The 22,956-nt window shown below is 42.3% G+C and overlaps 2 protein-coding genes across 6 annotated transcripts in view; both read right to left on the bottom strand.

The window, feature by feature from the left end:
- vps13c (vacuolar protein sorting 13 homolog C) overlaps positions 1-10,896 on the bottom strand; it is a 101,224-nt gene extending 90,328 nt beyond the window's left edge. For 2 of the 4 annotated variants that reach the window (XM_079496876.1, XM_079496878.1), the window contains exons 1-5: positions 10,698-10,896; positions 6,925-6,968; positions 6,593-6,635; positions 4,670-4,765; positions 4,185-4,217 (exon numbers count right to left, since the gene is read on the bottom strand). In XM_079496876.1, coding sequence (XP_079353002.1) covers positions 4,185-4,217; positions 4,670-4,765; positions 6,593-6,635; positions 6,925-6,968; positions 10,698-10,797 — 316 coding nt within the window. In that variant the 5' untranslated portion in view covers positions 10,798-10,896. The remainder of the gene's footprint in view (positions 1-4,184; positions 4,218-4,669; positions 4,766-6,592; positions 6,636-6,924; positions 6,969-10,697) is intronic. The other 2 variants (XM_079496877.1, XM_079496879.1) reach the window with 1 other exon arrangement.
- A 1,537-nt stretch (positions 10,897-12,433) lies between these two features.
- LOC306920441 (C2 calcium-dependent domain-containing protein 4C-like) lies at positions 12,434-18,142 on the bottom strand. 2 transcript variants are annotated; one of them, XM_079497197.1, is made up of 2 exons: positions 18,131-18,142; positions 12,434-13,854 (listed from the first exon to the last, which is right to left on the bottom strand). In XM_079497197.1, the coding sequence occupies exon 2, from the start codon at positions 13,834-13,836 to the stop codon at positions 12,481-12,483; it is 1,356 nt and encodes a 451-aa protein (XP_079353323.1). In that variant the 5' UTR covers positions 13,837-13,854; positions 18,131-18,142; the 3' UTR covers positions 12,434-12,480. The 2 variants fall into 2 exon arrangements, with proteins under 2 accessions (XP_079353323.1, XP_079353322.1); XM_079497196.1 differs by lacking the exon at positions 18,131-18,142 and adding an exon at positions 14,061-14,154.
- Positions 18,143-22,956: the final 4,814 nt, after the last annotated feature.

Here is a 22,956-nt window from a genome sequence, read left to right as displayed (position 1 = left end):
GCAACCACCAGACTGGGCAGTGACCTTTAGAATTAACAATCTCTTAACAGGAATACAACCCAGGGCTTGCTTTCACGGGAGCATCTCAGTGCTAAGACCATCTACGTCCCACTCTAAGCTAGGGCTGCACAATTAATTGACCAATGATCTCACAATTATGTAATCGTCAAATGTGGCAATTAATCCAAACGCCTTCTTTGGTCACCTGTTGCACCACGCCCTCATCTCCTCCAACAATACACAAAGTTTAAAGCAGAAATAACATGCATTTTAAAACTGTTTTTAATATTTAATATAATATTGTCTAACTTGTCTAACCTCAAACTTATTTCTAATGGTTTGAGCCTCAATCACCACTCTGATATAACCAGTCCATGGCTGGGTTTCCCAAACGCATATGGTGTAAGACTTGTAGTGCTGCACATGCTCAGATGCCCTCTAGGCCGCAAACAGAAGCCTGTGAACATAAGACATTTCGTGCATAGATGTGCCACGCAATGGTATATATATTGGGGATAGAAAATACATATGGGAGCCCCAAAAACACAAAAGAAATTGAAAAAGTTGAATTTTATGTTATAGGTCCTTTAATATAACTGGGCGGGTCCAGGACATTATATACCATTTTGATCAAATATTTGACAGCGATAAGCACAATGAACAACAACATGAGAACCCCCAAACAAGATAGTCATTAAGTAGTTACAGAATATTTATCTTTACTACGATCGATCCCCCAATATGCACAGAGCCTTTCTCTGTGCTTTAGCGGGGGGAAAATGGCAAAGCGACAATCCGTTCAATAGTTAGCGTTCTTTGAAAATAGCATGCTGGCCGACGCGGAAGAGGACTGACACAGAAGCAGAGATAAGGGTGTTTCTAAAAGTGACTTCCTGGTTTAAATCAGTCAAACGGTGACTCATAAGGTTAGCGATTCTTGCCTGCAACTTAAACCTTTCCACTCTGCTTCAGCACCCGGCTCACCTGTTCCACTGCCTGCTTTTTGCCTGCCTGCCGCCTGCCGCCTGCCCTGACTGCTCATCTCAGCCTCCCATGTTTGTTTTCCATGCCACCTTCCCCACACATGGCTGCCAGTTCCCACTCAACTCAACTTGTGTGGGAGTTCTAACTGCTCCAGATCGTACTGCATAACTTCTAGTTTGCATAACGTCTTCAGATAGGACTGAAGTCTAAGACATACAGGTCAGTGGTTTTTCTCACTGACCTGTACGGGCCTATAAAGATAATGATACGATCTCCCCCCATGCAACAGCACATCTTAGTCATCATATCTGACCAGATAGCAGAGAGCCTGCCATCGCGCAAATTCCAGCTTTTCATTTTTCTCCAAAATGAGTTAATAGCACAGGCAGACTCTTCACATACTATAAAGCATGTCTCAAATAATGTCAATATTATAAATATGTGAATTTGAAGCTTTGATTCCCTGCTTTCACATGACATGAAAAAACAAAAATTCCAAAAAATCCAATGGCAGTCCCTCAGTCAAATTAGGTCACATATGTGGGCCTTCCCCCTTGGGCTCAACCTTCTTCCAGGAGGTCTCTGGACTGAATTTCCACAGATGATTGATGGTATGGTAGCCGTTCTCCATTGTAGAAAAGGGCTGAATAACCCCTACAACTTTCTGGAAGAAGCTGTGCAGAAGGTTCAATCAGAAGTTGGTCTCCGTGTCAAACACTCTGATGGTGTCGTAGAAGTGACCCAACCTCCTCCAGCCCCCAATTACAAACATCGTTGTCCCAATGATGGTTGCAGAGTAGTGTAACTAACAGAGTTGGGACAATAACTAAATTGTTATTGTCAACTGAAACGATGCGCATAACCAGTGGTAAGCAGCTGCCATTGATTGTCAGTGACAGCGCATGTGTGCACAATCTGCACATTACATCACAGTATCCTACACCCGACAGACATGGACTTCTGCAGCAGCTAGACAGAAGCAAACAATCATTGGTTGTTCATATTGGGGCCGTTTTAACATCGGACCAATGTCGATAAATTAAAAAATGACTAATATCGGCCGATATCGATGTCATTGCCGATATATTGGCCAACCCTAATATACATACATATAATCACTAAACTAGAACATTTAAAACCATCATTCTGAACATTTCCCCCTGAGGAGTAAACAATACATCATCTCTCTAGAAAAAGGCCCACTTTTTCATCTTGCGTGTATTTCAGTAAAGTACACTGAAATACTGATCTGCCTGCGGACAGAATTCCATTAGGACACTGTTCTCAGCTAATGCATTACCCTCTGCTTATTCTTACCCTTTTATTTATCCAGGAGCAGTCACTAAGCACACATGCTTGCGCCGGAAGCACACGCTTGTTCTCAGCAACACCCTGCTGCTTCACATTCATACAGCTACTGTAGTGTACACACATTCACTCCTGGCAGCTGCCCAGGACAACCACATTGGCTCCACTGGAGCTAATCAGTCAGGTGACTTGCTCAAAGGCAGCAGTGATTACGGGCGACTGCAATTCGCCCCTGTAAAAAAGTAAAAGTCTCTTTTTTTCCTTGAACTGTACCCATTCTGCCAACTGTTAATAACATTTTCAATCAATTCAACCAATCACCACATTGTGCTTTAATGCCCAACAATAAAAACAAAGCAATGAATGTGACATCTACACTAGACATTTCAAATGATAAAAAAAATAAAGCAAAACTCCCCAACTACCCCACAATTATGAATCTTTATCTGCCAGTGGTTGTTAGTAGATATACATTACAGTAATGTGCTTCATACTGAAAAAACATCATAGTGAGTGAGTGATAGATAAAGGGTTGAGGAAATGGCTTTGTCTTGTTCTGCCTTGTTACAAGGTCTCTGGTAACACTGTCTGTGGCTGGTATCCCACCACTGAGGAGATCATACTCTATTCTAAAGATTGTATGTTGGCTGGTAAAAATGTGAGTGTGGCTTCTGAGATGCAGTATTTGTTAGTGTATGAAACTTACCTGTTTTGATAAAAAAAAAAACTATATACAGTACTAGGCCTACAAGACAAAGCCCAAACCTCAAGAAGACTAGAACCTGCATACCGGTAAGATGGAATAATAGTTTGGAGAACCTAGCAGCAATCTTTTTTCTGAAGGTAAAGGCAAGCCCGAATGAACCAAGAAAGGTTACACTAACTATACAGTTAGTCTATACAAAATGAAAGGACTAGCTGTACCATTTTCAGTCAAATATCACTGGAACAACTTATTTGGTTATTTTATTACCGGATTTTGGTAATGGGTACACTGTAATGGATACACGGTTTTAAATTGAATTTGATCTGCTTTGGTTTATGTGATTGTTGCATACTTCTTGTTGTTATTTTTGCTTGTTTGTGTCTGTTATTTCTATACTGCTTTGGCTCCGTCTTAACCAGGTCTAGCTTGTAATAGGTGTTGCTCAGTGTGACTTTCTGGTTAAATAAAGATGTATTATCTGCACTCCAATTGATGGGTTTTAGCAGGTTTGACAGCAGTGGTACACTGGTACAGCTGAGCTGTGTAATGGGCAAGGACAAGGACAAATATCCACCATAGGCTTTTATTGCATTTTATTTTACCAAGTTGAAGTGGTTTATGTTAGATATGGCTATATCATTAGTTAAACGTGCAAACTGTCAGCAGAACAGACAGTTTTTAGACTAACAATACTTGGGGATCTCAGTGCTGATGGGTTATTTCTTTAGTGCCTTTGTAGGATGCTGGGAAAACACTTTTCTGGGTAGTTATCAGGCCAAATGTGGCAGTTTACGATTCACAAGGAAAGAAAGCCGTTTTAAGCCTGATTCATACTTTATTGTACGACAAACATAACCAACAAATCTCACAACGTGCCACGGATACGGGGGCGCGTTGTGAGCTTGTAGATGGGCTATTTTCGGGGGTAACGTTGGAGTAAAATTGCAGCGGCCTGTATAATCCCTTATAGGAACATTACGTATTGACTGTCACCAGACAGCTTCTGAGATTTTAAAAATGAAATCGTACTTTTCAACAACCGAGCATCAGCAATGTCTGACTGTAAATGGTAAAGCAAAAACATAAAATAATGTAATATAGCAAAGGCGCAATTTGGGGGCAAGAGATTTCTTCGCATTTTAACCACCACCTGTAAGCAGTTCTCCATTCTCTGGAGCATTCTTACCATTGTAAGGACACGTTAACAACTGTGAGTCGGCTGAAACAGAGAATATTAAGAATATCGTCTCTGTCGTGTGGTAACCGCAAATGTCTAAAACTGTTACTTTTCTGTATTTAAATTAAAAAATAGCAAAAGTGCAAGTTCAAAGTGCATTGCTTCGTGCCACGTTTCTAGCTTCCAGATCTGCTATTTTTTATACTTGTGTGTGATGCTATAATATGATCAAGTAGGGCATTCATTTAAGTAAAAACACAAAAAGTTTGAATATGGAGATAAGAGGTTTCTGCCCAACAGCAACAATATCCACTTTTTTCAGTCTTTACACTTACACACACTGTAACACAAACTTCACGCACCAAATAAGATTCTTGAACTTGAAATCAAGGATTTGAAGACAACAACTTTAGACAGAAACTAGCAGATTTGGTCAAATATCTAGACAAAGTATTATAGCAAAGTTTGAACGGTAAGGAACTTCTAGTACTTACTGGCTCCAGGGACCACCAGCAGATACAGCCCATCTAATGTAGCGACGACAGCATCGTTATAGAGGTTTTTCCAAGGGATCTTCAGTGTTAGCTTTCCTACAATGATAAAAGGATAAGAATAGATTTATTTACGTAATTACTGGATTTTAGCATGTGCATGAAAATACTGTATTTTCTTGGTATCATTTCATTTTTGATCATCTACTTCGAAGGTCACAGGTTCATGAAAATACTGTATTTTCTTGGTATCATTTCATTTTTGATCATCTACTTCGAAGGTCACAGGTTCAATCCCTGCAACACACCAATGGGCAGAGTAAAACTGAACACATCTTGTCGAAAATGTAACTCCATCACATCAAGTATAGCAGAAGCTGTGTACAGTTGTGCAATTTGCTATTTGACTTGCGTCCTCTAGCAGAATTTCAACTTGCAATTGGTTGTTTTGCGATGTCTTGAGTGTGCTGTGCTCATAGAGGTCTTTTTGCACAGAAAAAGGAACATGGCTTAACATATTTATAACACAAGGACATGTTCATCAACAACACATTCCTCCATTAGCTTACATTACTGGGACCTACCATACCAGTCAGAGAACCATTCACTTGGTCCCGACTACACCAGAGAAAGCCAAATGAGTTTAATTGAAAGTGAAACAAGACATACAGTATATTAACCACATGAACCTAGCAACCCTTGTGAACAGTCAGCAAAAAATAGCCAATCTACAAGGTCACAATGTGTCGCAGAGGAATACATTGTAAGACTGTAGATCGTCTAATTTCAGTGAACAGATTTGTTGTAGAGGGAAAAGGGAGGGGATGCCATGACTTTGCATCAACATCAAATGGGGCTATAGATGATTATCTGTTTCCTTCCTCTGTTATACAGTCAGGTCTCACACACCATGCTCTTATAACTATAACTATATATTTGTAATCATTCTAACGTAAATGGATGGCTGAGTCTATAGCACAATTATAATGACTGTGGTGAACAATATAGTTATAGGAATAAACCTGGTTGAGCCCGTCTTAATAGCCTAGCCTTACCCTCCAAAACATTGAAAATGATATGGTATGTGAAGGGAAGATGCTGTGGCTGTTTAACAACACTGTTAAGCCCAAATCACACGCAAGGTGCAACTCCTTGCAACTAGTCGCAATTCCTTGCAACAAAACCGTTTGACAATGGTTGCCAAGTAGTTACAATGTTGCAACTTGCAAGGAGTTACATGGCGAATCATCCGTGCGGTTTGGGCTTTTAGGTCTCCCATTCTTCAAGGATATTCCACAGTCCACACCTCGAGTCTGATCTGCTCTCAAATTGAACTACATTGCCTCTTTGAATCCTTCTTTCGGAGGAAGGAATCATTTGCAATCCTTTTTCAAAAGTAATTTTGATATTATTGTTAGTCTTTGATTGCAAAAGACTAACAATAATATCAAAATTTACTTTTGATATTGTATGAATGTTCAACATAAAAAAGATTGCATTTAATGTGAGGAATAAGGCGTTCGAGAGCCAAGTCAGAAATGTACTTGCATTCATTGAGTTACACTACTTTCTTTGTGTGCAAACTAATCAATACAAATAAAAAGCAAAAAAGAACTACACTGATCTTTAAACGTGATGGTAAAATAATGTATTATGAAATGTGAAAATGAATGACAGTTGCATAAAAATACCATATGAATGCTGGACATAAGCATAATGGCTGTTGGTGGATACCGTTATCTCTAAAAACATGAAGTGGAGTTCACTGTGGCAGTGAGGGGGCGGTGTGAAGCATCAGTTGGGAGTGGAAGAGGTTGGAAAGGACATGATTAAACACATCAACATGATTACACACACACCCCTGGGGACTGGGGAGGAATTAGGGAACAGTTCAACATGTCTTTGTCCACATTTCTCAATACTCACCAACTTGTCCGGCTTTGACTTTGAATGGGACATCTAGTTCACTCTGTAAGAAAGAATACAGAGGCAGAAAGCAATGAACGACAGATCATGAGTGAAGTAAAAACTGTCAATTAAAATAGTACAGTACTACACCAGTGGTCATTTTGGGCTAAGGCGTACACTCATGTTATATTACGGTACGTAAATATCTGTGTCACAGGGAAAATCGTAATCGGGCCTGTATATAGAATGCAATGATGAAAAGCTTCATATGCTTTCAATTAGCAGTAGGACCAAATCAATTGCTAACCAAACCTAGTTTTCTAAAATAGAGGATGAGAATGAGCACTTACCAAAGCATTTTCCTTGACTTTCAGATTCTCAAGTACAACATTTCCTGCATAGAATAAAAGAAAAACAATGTTAGGAAAACAATAATCAGACACACAGAATGCTCTAGGATTTCCTTAAGTTTTTACGAAGATCAGTGTTGGTAGTTTGTTTTCAAACATCCCACAAACATTTTATACAGATCCTCCTTTGTTTACTGTCCCTAATGCTGTACGCCTGATCGGGACTGATGCACTTGTCTCATTGTGACCTTTAAGCTTTCAACAAAGGCTTAACCCATATAAAGAAAGAAGGGACAGAGGGCTGCCCAAACAATAATCAAATTAGTCATAGACGACAAGGGCTTCCTGGGCACTATCAATCTGACCCCGTAATGCTCACTGTTGATTGCTTGTAAACTACGAAAGGCTATAAAAATATACACCCCTAAAATGTTGTTGAAATGTTGTGCAACAAAAGGTAACATAAAATGTATTTATTGCTTGAGCTGCACGCATCCGCCTCGTTGACGGAAGACTGCTGGGAGAGCACTGACGATCAACATGGAATGAATTATGTACTGGCCATATAAGGAGCATGTCTTGAGTGTACTGGGTTTGATGAGGTCAGATCAACATATGGAATGTAAGAACAAGTCAGCTCCATATTATAATGGAGATCTAAGGGTGGTAGCGGGGACATTATCTTGAGTGTACAGGGTTTGATGAGGGCAGGGCCTGTTGAGAACTCTAGTTTTCGCCGGCTGCCAGGTGCGACTGCACTAATAACTTTGGGGCAGGCCCGTCTAGAGTTTGAATGAACATGTATCAGTCAAAAGGGAGACATCGAAGAGGAAGGATGGATGGGGAAGGATCAACATATGGAATGTCAGAACAGGTTCTGACACCATATATGGAGATCTAAGGGTTTGAGGTTTGAGGTCAGATGTGGAGTTGCTGGCCAATATTGATGACATCAGGGATCTCCATAAATGGGCTTAATGGCAACAGCATAGTCATAGTGATATCACGAGACCTGGGCAGCATATATGGAGGCTTTCCCATGTATGGGGATTTTGAGTGATACACTGACTGACTGATGGGAATTGCACGTTTTCATGGTAAATGCGACCTGCGGTCACAAAAAGAAAGACGCTGTTACTAAGATAAAGGGAGGAATTTCTCTTCCAGTCTTTGCTATAGGATACTGAACAAGCTATAATAACTCAAGTGCTAGGATTATCAACTAATAAGTTAATAACACTTTTACAGACGACAATTCATTGTATGCAAAGATCTTTCTTCCATTATTGATTACAAAAATGTAGTATGGAGCTCCTGGTTCCCACATAATCAATGTTCAATTTCAGGTTTTGGAAGGTAAACATCTGGGCAACTCTGCCCTATTCACCATCACCATATTCATCAAAGCAGCCAAGATGTGATGCAGTGTGGCATTTTTGTAATCTTTCTTTCCATATACACATCTTTCTTATTTTTCCATCTTCTTTGTTGGGTGTTCACTACTTGTTGCATATTAAAAAAGGAGTGATACTGTAGACTTTGTTGTTACCAGTTGCTCTATGACCCAGGGCAGAGAGACATTTGGCAACAGGAGCACCTTGAACATGGATGAGTCACAGTGCTTCTTAAAGGAGTTTACAAATGCTCACAATTAGATCTAGACTCTAGAGTGTAGGTGAATAGGTGTCAGGTTTGCCTGGATAGACCTACTTTGGGCAGCCTGGACCTGCAGGCAGTAACAGAGTAATGTAACAAAAGACAAAACAAATGCACAGCAACTTATATATGAACACCAAAAGACAGCACAACAAACACACACACACACACACACTCTATATCGGTTTCTGTTCTATGTTGGAACAGACAAATTCCACGCAGTTCTAATTTGTTCTGGTCGTTCAGACCCTTAGGTTACTAATCATCATTTGGACTAGGCAGAGTTACAGGGCCTATGTCATCCTTTTTCTACAGATGTAGTTGTTTTAGTATTTTAGTAATAGTAGTCCTCCCTACAGTACAGTATGAGTGACAGAAAAGCAATAATCATGTAAGATTCAGAAAGTTTTCATTCTGAGATAGTGAAAGTGAAATTGGCTGCTTAAACAATGTGCTATGTCATATGTGCTTGCGTTTCCTGTTAACAGACCACAAGTTGTGGTTGCGTTTATAGGTTGTGTAAAAATGTAAATGGCTCCCTGATGGGCAATCGGCATAAGGGTTAGATTTGGAGGTAAGTCCCTGGCCTGCGACATAAAGTACTGTCACATCCAGGGGTGTACTTGTACATCATGACCAGGGGATGTACATTATGTACGTGTGTCACTGTCAAAAAAATGGGTGCACATACCACATAGGTAGAGAACGTCGTCATGGGTTTGTACTTTGTAACTGTCTCATGAACAGTAAACCCCTTTCTGTCCTGTCAATATTCCTTAGGGTGATTCCACAGCCAGCAGCTAACCATTTATAACACTTCCTGTTGGACCTGTTAGCTTGCTTCTGGCTATGCACTATTGTTACCTTCCTTTACAATACTCCAAACAAGAGAAGTCCCAGTGTCGGGCTAGAAGCTCAAGTAACTCCAAAGTTGGCACTCGTCACATTGGGCTGCTGCCGAATGCCTATTATCAGTGTCCATTTGGTCACACATGTATGGTCTGGCGTTCAGAAATTACATCATGTGGCAGCCAAGTCTACGGACATTAATTGTTTGCTTAACAGACAGCAGCAGCACCCAAAAAAACAGGACCCCAGCCAAGTCTATGGACTTTTAATGTTTGCTTTAAGCAGTGACGTCATGTAATTTACTTTGCAACATACTACAGTATAAGGAAGACACTATAAGGCTACAAGACAGGGGTATCCTATTACTGGTGGGGAACTATGGCCTAGTTTGGTATACTATACATGATGGACCACACCTATAGGCCTATTACATTTCTCACAAGTTAAATCAAATTAATGAAAAGGTAAACATAACAATCTCTACCACTGACTGGGGAAAAGGTGGCTCATAATGTTTGTTGAGTTGACAGCAATGCAAACAAGTGCAAACGGACACGTCTGGTCTATGAGGCTATTATTACTTCCTCATAGACAGAGGTGTATCCTTACCGGAACCTGTCACCATTGCATCCAGCCCTGCATTGGGGATGAATAGAGGTTAAGTCTTGAGTCCAGACCAGTGATATTCAGTTACTTAGGTTTTCGTTACACAGTAAAGTCCCCAGTGCTGGTTTATCCTAGTAACTTGTGTACATTTGCACATGAGTTAAATTAGGCCCACACTGAGCACTGTTTTTCACACTACAGTGTGGAAAAACAACTCCCAGCTGTGCAGCACCCTTCCCAGTTCCCACCCCACCAGAATGGGTTGTAGTTAAAACCGTCATACTGTACAGTGAGTGCTACCTCCAGTCCAGACATAAAGAATATGGAGCACTATCTTATCAACAGTATTGTTAGTATATTAATGCAACTGGGTCGTTGTGTGCAGCAGCAGACAGCTGCAATGCATCCTAGGGTCTTTTGTGAACAGAGCTCATTAACATTGCACAAGCAGGCAGCCCTGCACTGCACACTCCATTTCCAAAGGTCGTGGTCGTGGACCACGTACAGAGCATAATAAGACACTGTCAAAACAAAATAAACGACAGTGTTGTTGTATCGTTGCATGTCACAGACAGAACCAGGGTTATGGTTTACTAGCAGGGCATAGGCTGTTTGTTTACGCCCGCCAGAGCTAGCATCACTGTCAGACTCAGACTACTTACCTCCCCAGATGCCAATCTTTAACTGCGACTTGTCCAGGTTCTCCACATAATCTCCGATGAACTTGTTCAACAGATCACTGACCAAAGACTCAAACACCATGGCTGCTGTCGACGGGACGCACAAGCCCTTTTGCTATACAGCAGGCTTCATGCGTTTACGTTTAGAAAACACCAGCGGGTTACACTGTACACTACTGCTTACAAGTCCTGCTGTTGATAATAAGATGACAGGAGCATGAGTTGTTTTTTTTGCCTTGCAATACGTATGGTGGCAAGGAGCGTTGGCTGGCTGTAAAAGGCAGCTCTAAATGTCTGGCCGTTTAAATCGTTACTATTTTTAACAATATATTTTCGAAAGATTCTCTGATTTTCCACTATATATTTTTAAGTCACTTTAAACTTACCTGGATGACTATATTAATTGTATCTTTATTGATGTTAAGGGCAACATTTTACCTGGTTCCTCTATGATAGAGCGAATCGCTCTGGGATAGATTACCTTATTTTCTACACTCGGAGCGCATCGATTTGGCATTGAACTGTTGGTCAGGTGAGAAGGGTGAGACTCGTGAGAGTGAGTCAGATGAAAAGGGTTGGCCGTAATGTTATGTGTTTACTGTGTATGGATAATGGATGGCACATTTCGATTACAAAAAAGTGATCAGGAAGGAATAATGTATTTATAAAAGGAAATAATTGTCAGGCAATACACACACACACACACACACACACACACACACACACACAGACAGACAGACATAACTAAGCCCTAAAAGCAGCAAAATTATTGTATTGTATAAAATGTCCTCGTGATCGAGGACATTATTTTTCAGCAGTAGGCCTAGGACTACAGTATTTATGACTTTGGATTCAGTTAAAGTGCAAGTTAAACATCGTTAAAGGTGCAAGCGTTGTGCTTCTTTAGCTTTTGCGTGCGTGCGCGTGTGCGTGCGTGTGCGATCATATGGAAGTTCCATATGATCGCACACCATGGTTCCTGGTGTCTTAACTAAAATAGGCCTACACACTAATTCATCATTAGTATTACCTCTATGACAGTATGCCTATAGAGTTATAGGTTATTATTATCCTCTAATTATCCTCATCTTCAAGACAAAACATGTGATTTTCGTTTTTTCTCTCAAATTTCCTCGATGCCAGGTTTGCAGGTTATTTTTATTTTATTAGACAGTATTTTTTATAGTAATATAATGTTGTCTGTTAGGCATATTGTCCATATTTAACAGATTAGCAAATAAAAAGCATAGGCTTTTTTTTATCTGACTGTATGGTATGAGGTTGTAGAAAAGAATGTAATACCCTAAAACAAAAAAATACATTGCATGGATGCACCTGAGATGTATCCTCAGTGATGTATACCAAGGTCATCAGGGTTTCGGGTCAACATTATACTCAGGTGACCCAGCCGGGGTGTCCCGATTTACGTCCCAGTAGCTACCCTCGATCAGTCCCATTAGGGAAAAACCAGGGCCACACAATCCGTTCCTCTGGAACGGATTGTGTGGCCCTACTACTCTGATGGGACTGGGTATGCGGGAGGATCGCATCAATCTGGCGTGTGGAAGGACTAGGCTTTGTGGGTTGAGTCCTGCCCGGGCCCCTCCTACGTCTCACCATTTTTTATTTTTTTCTCAATGTGATTTGAATATATGGCCAATACAGTGCTTATTTCAATAAAGTCACATTTCCAATACCAATCTTTTTTTTATGGTTTAATAGATGTTGGGAAGTATAAAAAAAATCTTTCCTTTACAAATAATGTTTATGCCGTTAACACACTATTCAGCAAAATCTCACAGTCTCCCAAAATATAGTCTCTCTTCATGGTAGACATCTTATTAATAACTTTAAATCTTAGAGCTCTACTCCCAATGTCCTCCTGGCACATCCCATCAAAAAAGAAGTCCTCATTGAAAATAGGGTTGCGGCTCCTCTTGATGACCGTGCTCCGCTGCTTCTGTATCTTCCCAGGCAGAAGACACACACTGACGTTGCAGTTGATGCTTTTCTGGTCCACAGACATGTCGTACAGTCCCTCCACACTGATGAGTCTCACCCTGAGGCGTTGGTTGTCGGGACAGTACTCCACTGACAGACGTAACATTCCATCTCTCCCAATTGGTACCAGACTCTCCTTTCGAACTCTTTCCGTGTACAGCACCAAGTCCGTGGGGAACAGAGGTGGTGGGGCTAGACTAAAAGTGTTGGGCAGGGTACATTCTAACAACCCTTCTGATGCCCTCCGGACAATGTTGGGGCTGTTGTCGGTGGAGCTGCCCTCATCCGTGGATAAAGAATCATTCCGGGACACTATGGCTTTCCTAATTGTCCTGGACAGTAATCTGTCATGGCCGAGGGATTTGAGGAGGGAAGATTTGGGGGACGGTCTGGCCAGTAATGGGGAGTTAAATGGGGATGACTCTGTAGAGGATGAGGGGGTGTCACTGTCCAGGGTGCCCTGCCGGTGCAGGGCTGTCACCCTTGCTGGGGAGGGGAGCCTGGAGGTGAATTTGTTGAGACTGAAGGAGTTGCAGTGAGGACGCATGGAGGAGATGGAGCTGGTGGCCCTGCCTCGGGGAGCCAGCAGTGGCAGTCCGCAGGCTCCCGGGTCATTGTGAAAAATTGACTCTTTCCTCCGAGTGTGTGGGCTCTCCAGCAACGTGCAGAAGCCATAGCAGGTCTGAGCTTTGGCCAAATGAGGCAGCGACAGTGCTGCCTGGCTCTGGGGGTCTGCGTTTGTGCTGTCCTCATCACCTAGGCCACCGCTGCAAGGGAACTCGTCAACATTCTCCACCTCTATTATGTGAGTACTGAAAGACTCCCTAGCGGCAGTGCTGCTCTCCAGAACGCTGCTTTCAGATGGAGTCCCTTTTGCTACTGGGGTGAGGGATTTACCCCACTCGAAGGGCTTTGGCTCCTGCAGAGGTGTGATCTTTGGTGGGATGAAGAACTCAGGGATTGTGTTAGGTGTGATGATGTTGGGACACAGGGAGGTCGTCTTTCGTTTCCCATGGCCTGCTTTCTCGCCGAACATGTCAGCCAGCCGGTCCCTGTATTCCACCGGAAAAGCAAAGTGGTTCTGATCCACAGAGATACGGATCTGTTCCAACACCCACATGGGTAAAGAGTTCCAAGGCTGCCAAAGAAGAACACAACAAAATTACATTCAGAAATCAAATTGCTGCTCCGTCAGTGTTTACCAGTGGAAGTTTCTTCTAATGATAAAAAGGTCTTCATGGAATCTGCAGTTTTGTGTATTTTATATCAAACTGAACTTGCAAAGTGTGTTCAGATAACGGGGGTAGACGGTAGTTCATATGTGAAGCTTAAGAGCAAACTTACCTTGAAAGTGAATAAACGTCAGGGTTGTGTTAAAGCCTCAGCTAACTGTCTTCCTGATCCAGATGGTTTGTTCTGGACTAGGGAGAGTTCCCTGCTATTTATACAGAGCTGGAAAGATAATCAGTGTGTGTGCGTGCAGTGTGCACGTGTCTGGGTGGGAAGATGGGAGGGGGTGGCTTATAGGTCTTTCTGAATCCACTCGAGGAGGAGGTTACTGTCTGAACTTCCACAATGCACCTGGTGGAAAAGTGTGTGTGTGTGTGTGTGTGTGTGTGTGTGTGTGTGTGTGTGTGTGTGTGTGTGTGTGTGTGTGTGTGTGTGTGTGTGTGTGTGTGTGTGTGTGTGTGTCGCATGTGCGTTCACCTGCTGTGAACAAGTGATTTGCTCCTTTTCAATCCTATACCTAATTCATTATCATTGATATAAATGTAAAAGGAGGAGAGGACACTGGAGCAGCATGGACATTTTAAGCCCTTTATTAGGTGCTAGTATACAAAAATGTAAGTTTCGAAATGTTTTTGTATACTAGCACCTAATAAAAGGCTTAAAATGTCCATGCTGCTCCAGTGTCCTCTCCTCCTTCTGCATTAAGTGGGCCTGAGTCTGGAGGCTATGGCTTGGTCCGCCGTTTCTCCCCTTCCCGGATGAAGGTTGTTTTCCGTGGGAAGGTAGTCTGGGCATTTAGAGGCATGGCATTGGTGGTTGCCCTCTTGTTCTCAAGTTCGGCAGCCAAGCACTTTAGCACTTGGTTGTGGCGCCAGGTGTATCTTCCTTGAATTAGACTGGTCTTACAACCCACCAAGATGTGTTTGAGGTTTGCTGGGGCTGCACACTGGTGTCAATCGCAAATTCAAGTTTTCAAAACGGTGTTCTTCCTCCATCTAGTGTTTGCAAAGTGAACGTACAATTGCACAGTAACTGTTCTCAATGACTTTTCAGTCCACTAGGAAGGGAAGTTAACTTGAGAAGGTCAGTGGATCGGGTTGGGCTGGGGAGTGAACTGTCCGTTTGTCTGTCTATCCGTCCGTCTGTCCGCACAGGCATTTGCCCAATAGACCATTGAAATGTTTCACTGTAAATACATTTGGGAGCTTTAACAAAGTGTACAGATATTTAAAATAATCATTGTGCCTTGTTATCCAGTACCTAGACTAAATACAGGTAGGCCTATAACTACAAGATGTGCACAAAATCTCCTCAGTAGGGCATAGTCAGGATGGTAGAATAAGAGTAGCTTTCTTCCTTGTGGTTAGAATGGCCACCCTGAGATTGGGAGGTCAGGGTTTGATTCCCTGGCCTGGTCATGCCAAAGACCTGGGATCTAATCATAGATTTATAATATATTAGACCTATAATGCCTCCCTGCGGCGTGCACAGAGGCACCAACGTGCCAAAGGTCCACGACCACCACTGCTGCCTTCCCCTGCCTCTCCTGTGACAAAGTCTGCGAATCACGCATCGGTCTGAACAGCCACCTGGCTTTGCATAGACGACAGACACAACAATAATCATCTCATAAACTATATTTGGAGCAACGTCATCATCGATGGACTGCCATAAGCAAGCATGTATGTGTGTGTGTGTGTGTGTGTGTGTGTGTGTGTGTGTGTGTGTGTGTGTGTGTGTGTGTGTGTGTGTGTGTGTAACATCCATCTTTAATGTCTGCCTGGACAATAAGAGAGTGCCCGAATCCTGGAAAGGAGCCATGATTCACCGTATCCAAAAAAAAAGACAATGTACCTGATGATCCATCTACATGGAGAGACATTTCCCTCCTACCCACCATCTATAAAGTGTTCATGAAATGTATCCTGTCTCGTGTGCTTCCCTGGCTGATAGACAATGGCATCTTGTCACCTAAGCAGAAAGCATATACATAAATAGACAGGGGATGAATGAACATGTTTTCTGTCTTAAAACTGGGATCGATGATTTTAAACATGAATCCTGTAAAATTATATTCTGTATTCCTGGATTTTCGCGATGCTTTTGGTTCTCTGACCCATAATGTCATGATTAATGCCTTAGAATCAATACATCTACCTGAGGTATTTATTGACAGTATTAGGGATGTGTATGAAACATCATTCATACAAGTCATGCATCTGTGGGAAACAGCTGACAGACCCAATACCTCTCCAAGTAGGCATTAAAACAGGCTGCCCATGGAGTGCCATTAACTTTGTTCTTGCCATCAATGGGTGGATTAAGTGGTTGTGTGACTGTGCCCCACCCAATGTGCTGTCCCAAAACCCCGTCCAGGGTTATGCGGACGACGTACAGTTAGCCTCTCTGGAAGAGAGTGTTATTAAAAACATGCTCGCTAGAACAGATGGATTTCTAGACTGGTCCAGTCTAGAGGCAAAACACACTAAGCTTAGTGATCTAAATGACAATGTAGTTCACTTTGTGAGGAAGTGGTTCGGGCTTAACACCCACACCACCAGAGACATTATTTTCCAGTCCAAACAGGACGGTGGGTTTGGCGTGCCGAACGTGGAGTGGATATATAACGCCACAATTAAGGCTGGCTCACTTGATAAACATGCTAAACAGTGATGACACGACTGTCAGGGAACTTGCTATATCTTCTCTGTTTCTAGATATGAAATGCCACTGGCAGCAGAGGGCGAGCCAAGTTTCTTGGGGTTTAGAAGAAAGCTCAACCTTAAAATGGACTCACATGCTACTGGGTTTGGGGTGTCGTCAGATTGGCCTGACCTCAATGACCTCTGTGTGAGAACTGGAGTATCCCTGTGATGGGTTCGACCTGACTCTGAATCTGTAGCAGTTTCTGAGGACATTATTACCTACTGTTCGATCTCAGCAAGGAGTACTGTAATTGATACGGAACACCATATATCACCAGTCAATGCACGGAGGTACCTTGTAATGTTACAGCAAAAACAACAACAACACTGGACTGGTTTAAAACTACAGGGGAAGCTAGCTTGCCTTCCCGATGCAGACCACACCGTATTTCATACAATATTCAAGAATTACAGTCAAAGCCAGATTACAGGTCCTTCCAACCAGACTCGATCTCTCTCTGTGGTACCCTAACACGTTTCCTCCTCATTGTCTGCACCATGACCACACTCCAGTTACAGAAACACTGTCACATATTCTTAATGGCTGCTATGTATATAAGGGAATGTACATTACTAGGCACGACAGAATTGTTGACCTATTAGCTAAGGACATAAGTTCATATGTTTCATCATCTGCCAAAATGTATAAGCACTCACGTGTTTCAACTGCCATGTTCATGCACAATAATGAAAAGATAGACCAGATATTGTTGTTGTTGATGAGGACAGTAGAGAAGTGACCATTTTGGAAGTGGCATGTACATTTGACCACAGTCTGGAAGAGGCACTCCTTACCAAGGTGCTTAAGTACCAGCGTCTTAAGGATACTATTATACAGCTTGGCTACAAATGTAAACTACTTGTGTTCATATTTGGAAGCCTCTGTAATGTCCTTAAATCAGTCGTGAGGGGTCTGCAGATTGCAGGCATGCCCAAGCCGAGAGCTAAGGCATCAGCAAAATTCTGTTCAGTGTCTGCAATAATTGGCAGTCGCCATAATATGGCGAAGATGTTAAATGTGTGTGTGTGTGTGTGTGTGTGTGTGTGTGTGTGTGTGTGTGTGTGTGTGTGTGTGTGTGTGTGTGTGTGAGAGAGAGCAAGGGACAGAGTCAGAGAATGTCTGACAGAAGCACAAGCTCATGCTGTCCCGTATAGGGTATACACCATGGGATCACAGTGTCCCCGGAAAACAATGAGAAACATTAGTCACTGTCAGATCAGCAAAGATAATGTTGATAAAGGTTATGTAGGCCTATCACACGTCATTTTGATGGCGTTACACCTTGGAAATACTGACAGTGATTAAGCTTTTCTGAAACAAGCTTCTAAACAGACACTATTTTTTAATGTGTTCATTGTCCAAAGATGTGCAGTAAGAGAAACAAAGACTGCTGAAGCAGACAACCCCACAACACTCCAAATTAGAAGGGTACATTCTTCAATGTACTCAATGTATGTCCTTTTCACATGTTTTATTACCTCTGACGAGCCAACTTCCTCAGCGTTCTGACAAGACAACAGGAAGTGAGGTAGGCCTATATATCTATCAAGTACAATTGAATGCAGGTGTCAACTGTCATCACCTTGAAAGATATCTAATGAGGACTCTGTAGTCTGTAGTACCAAGACAGGATAACAAACATGTGAAATTGAATAAGATAAGAAATAGTAAATAGTAAAAATATAACCAGTCACTGAAAGCTAACAACATGTACAGTAGGGCAGGCCTCAACACTTAAAGAAAGCAGCTCAATAAAAGCTCCTCATTAAGACCTTTTGGATGCTCTGTCTGGAATGTATGAATCCATACGTCTCCCTCTGGAGTAACACTGTGTCCCTATCACCCCCTCTCTTTAAGGGGTTCATGACCTCTACCCCCTGAAACCTCAACGTGCTGACAGGATGACCCACAACATTGAAATGCCTCGCTACAGATGATTTCTCATCATTGTTCCGGATGGAACTCTTGTGTTCTGAAAACCTGGTTTTGATTTCCCTGATAATGTTCCCCACGTAACATAGGCCGCAAAGGCATTTCAAAAGATATACACATATTTCGTTTTACATGAAATCATGCCTTTAACTGTATATTTTTTTTACCCGAATGTGGATGTAGAAATGACTCATGGCATTGCAATGTATACAGTTATGACAAAGAAAATTACCAGAGGGAAGAGTAGACAGGAAGTGCTTAGGAGGACTATAACGGCTCCATTTTCGTCACCGCTAAACCCCTTATCCTTAAACTTCTTTGCCTTTTTTCTTTTTACTATTTTGAAAAACATTTATGAATAGTTCAACTACCAGTCTACAAGCTCACAACGTGTCAATGGATTGGCTAGTTGAACTATTCAAAAATGTTTTTCAAAATAGTAAAAAAAGGCAAAGAAGTTTAGGGATAAGCGGTGACGAAAATGGAGCCCCAAGTCTGCTCTGACAAGTGTATCCCTCAAGTTCTTCGCCCTCTTGTGGGCAAATATAGGTTTGTCTCTAAAAACATGACCAATGCTGGGATCACTGGACAAGATGTGCTCTGTCTAACCTCTGTAGAGAGAGGTGAAAAAGTGGTTCCACATACAATTCTATTGGATACTTTGGATAACGGCTGTTTAGTTTGGTTTGGTTTTATTCTTAGATGTCATTGTGAACAAGTCTGATCATCTAGAGACTAGAGTTTACATGGAAAGAAACAGATCGCAAGAGTTTTCTGGATTTTACAGTTATCACTCGCCAGGCCTCAAAAAGGGCTTACAATACAGTCAATATTAGTGAGAATCAAAAGAATATACAATTCTAATAGTCCTTTTGAAGAACAGGCGGCTGAGCTGTGCTCCAGGTTTGCTTCTAAAGGTTACAGTGCATGCATTATATATTTATATATGAGTCTTTACAGAGAGCCAGACAGTTGGACAGAAAAAAGTTGTTAACCCCTAAAACGCCAGTATCCAAAGGGATTGTGGGCTCCAATTTTGTCGCAGCCTTTACCCACAGCGCGGCCCGCAATTCAGGCGCTGCCCGAAAATTACGAATATAGGAGCTTTCTCTGTCCCTTAATGGTATTTTCGTCCAGCATCACCCGCTATCTTCTTTGCCGACATTTTATTTGCGCCTAGAGGTGTGGTCATGGGCGTGTTGGCACGCTTTCCCCTAAATTGCTATTTTGGTCACACACATTTGGGAAAGCGATAGTGGCATTTAAAAGCACCCGTAAGCCATGCCAAATTAGTTTGGTAAAGAGCGGCCACCGCACGCTTTAATGGAGATGTCCAGGCACAGACTAGTCAGGCTGCCTCATCTCTCCAATATACATATTGCATCTCTTTGTTATTTTCCTATAATCAGCTGAAGTGAGTGCCTGCCACTTCCTTGTGTCCATTGTGTTTATATAATTGTATAGTCAAAGAAGTCATTTGTGCCAGCCTGCCAGCCATTGTGCGGCTTGTGCCGCGTGCGCGATTCCATTTGCTCTTCAGTTCATCACCAGCGCAGCAAATGGTTTAATCCGACTTGCCAAACTTTCCTTTTCGCTTCATACCGTTCCGTAGAGACGATCTACACGCACGATCTATATACCAAATGAAAGCCCTAATTCCGTAGTTTACATAGAACTTTGAAATCTAAACAATTGACTAGATTTGAGCGATTTGTGACTCAAAGAGTGTTCTTGGCTCTTTGCGTGTGGAAAAAAAAAGAACGACACGGGGGGCAGGGGGTGCAGCACAAGTGAGGCAGCAACGGGCTGAGGCTATGAAGCAATATAGCACTAACGGCCAACGCATAAGGGATCTCTTAAAGGCAATGGGACGTGGACTGGTGATTGGTCTAATTATGTAACACCCAAACCACACCTATGCATAATACAACGGGTAACGGAGGTGTTTAAGGGATTTAGACAGGTAACCAAAATACCAACTTTAGTGGGGGAACACCCTTTCCCCACTCCTAAATCCCTAAATAGTGGCTTTAGAAAGATGAGACAAGAATGGAGCCCTGTATGTGCAACCACTTTTTCACCTCTCTGTAGAGAGATTAGACATCTTGTCCAGTGATCCCAGCATTGGTCATGTTTTTAAAGACAAACCTATATTTGCTCACAAGAGGGCCAAGAACTTGAGGGACACACTCATAGACATAGGGACACACTTGTCAGAGCAGACTTACAGGTATAGTCCATAGATATTATAAAAAATAGATGCCTCACTGGCCGCTGCAGTTCATTGGAGCGACGTGTATCCCAATGAAGGCAGGAAGTCAAGCGGAAGTGCAGTGCTGAAGGCTTTTTTTTAAACAAATCTTTATAAGCAACAGTTCTCCGCAGCTTTCTTATTTAGAAGTGCTGAAGGCATTTGCTGTAGGCACGCCGCGTCGCTGCCCAAGTGACGTCACTAATGGGACTCCTCCATGTCTCTCGCTGTCACTCAAGTGACTACTGGCCAATCACAGCGCGTCTTTTCCGAGACTTATGTTACGCACGCGGAAGCTTGACATGCTTCCATTGAAGGCAAATGCTTTGCAAGGAATCTCGGGAAAATTGTGCCTTCAATTGTGACACACGCCTCAGAGCCGCAAAGGGCATCTACGTTTATATGTCTATGCCTGGTATAGTCCTCCTAAGCACTTCCTGTCTACTCTTCCCTCTGGTAATTTTCTCTGTCATAACTGTATACATTGCAATGCCATGAGTCATTTCTACATCCACATTCGGGTAAGAAATATGCAGTTAAAGGCAGGATTTCATGTAAAACAAAATATGTGGTATATCTTTTAGTAAAGGTCTGCTGCAGGCCTTTGTGTTTATTTTAAACTTGCTTTATTATATTGTATTTCTTTTCTGTTTTGTTAGGCGACCTTGGGTGACCTGAAAGGCGCTATATAAATAAAATGTATTATTATTATTATTATCTTTTGAAATGCCCTTGCAGCCTATGTTACGTGGGGAAAATTATCAGGGAAATCAAAACCAGGTTTTCAGAACACAAGAGTTCCATCCGGAACAATGATGAGAAATCATCTGTAGCTAATTAATGTACTTTTTAAATTAATTGTCTCCACCAGGTCGAAGGCATGGGGAGAGAGTATGTTTTGCCCTCCGTCCGTGTGTGTGTGTGTGTGTCCGTCCGTCCGTTAACAGCTAATCTCCGGCACCGTTAACCCGGTCGATGCCAAACTTTGCACACACACTCCCTAGATGCCAACAATGAACCTCTGCCCCACATTTTTGTTACACAGTATCTCTATAGTCATCTGTCCGATATTTCATATTCCATCGTAATAGGGACATTGCTGTTCTTTGGAGTGGTTGCACCACTCAAAAATGCACTTTTTGGCCGGAAGGAAAATCTTGTCTATGAGATTTTTCTCTTGGCAATATCGGTAGAGGGCGCAGTGGAGTAACTAAAAGTATTTATTTTCCGGTGTAAAAACAATCCCTTTCTGGCCAAAAAGTGCATTTTAAACATGTGGTGGGGGGCTCAGAGCGCGTCCACTAAGGAAAGTAGGCTTTCTAATTACACAAACTGCATTTGTATTGGTGAGTAGGTAAAACGTTTTTTATATTTCCGCTACAGAGGAGAGGCTGGTCTGCGTTTCATGCGAGGGCTATAGAAGCAAAGAGTGGCGAGCCCCATTGCCCCCGCCGGCAGGGGAAGAGGCTGTCCACCTCATGAACAGCTCTCAGCGGGTAAATGGAGACCCAATTGGTCTCAGGTTCCAACTCCGATGTTTTTGATTTCCCCCCCTGGACCCCCCTGGGGTTTAAGAGGTTAATGCAATGGCAGCAAGAGCAGTAAGGCTATGGACCAGAGCTATATTTTGCTCAATGTTGGCCTTTTTAATTAGCCCATGCAACATGCACATCTGTTGTCGATGTGCGTATTTGGGTTTGCTGTCCTACATTATATCCCATCTCCCCTCTGCCCCGTTCCTTTTCTCTTATCTGGTAGAACCGTAATGATGTTGATGTAATGACACTGACTGGGCATTGGGGAGATGGAATATAATACAGGACTGTAGGATGACAGTCTTGTATTATAGTCCATCTCCCCAATGCTACACGCGCATAACTCCAAAATATTGTCCTTACATACCCCAGAGACAAAAGGCATGATGGATGGAGGTAGCGCATGCCTCTTGACAGAGATTTGCACTCTACTGAGCGCACTTTTCTGGTTAACTAATTCAAACCCTATACATCATTTATTGACCAGAGTCCACCAGTGGTCCATACTACGCCCCCTTCTTTTCCCCCTCTACACTCTCTCTTTGCCCCAAAATAGGGACATCATGCAGGATTCATGTGGTTAATG

Source organism: Electrona antarctica (assembly GCF_951216825.1).
Source record: "Electrona antarctica genome assembly, chromosome: 3".
Taxonomy (NCBI): domain Eukaryota; kingdom Metazoa; phylum Chordata; class Actinopteri; order Myctophiformes; family Myctophidae; genus Electrona; species Electrona antarctica.
Note: the sequence above shows the minus strand (reverse complement) of the source record. Positions and strands in the feature narration are given on the sequence as shown.

What these genes read in the sequence shown, in the direction of transcription:
- LOC306920441 (XM_079497197.1), bottom strand. Translation starts at nt 13,836, where the DNA reads ATGTGGGTGTTGGAACAGATCCGTATCTCTGTGGATCAGAACCACTTT.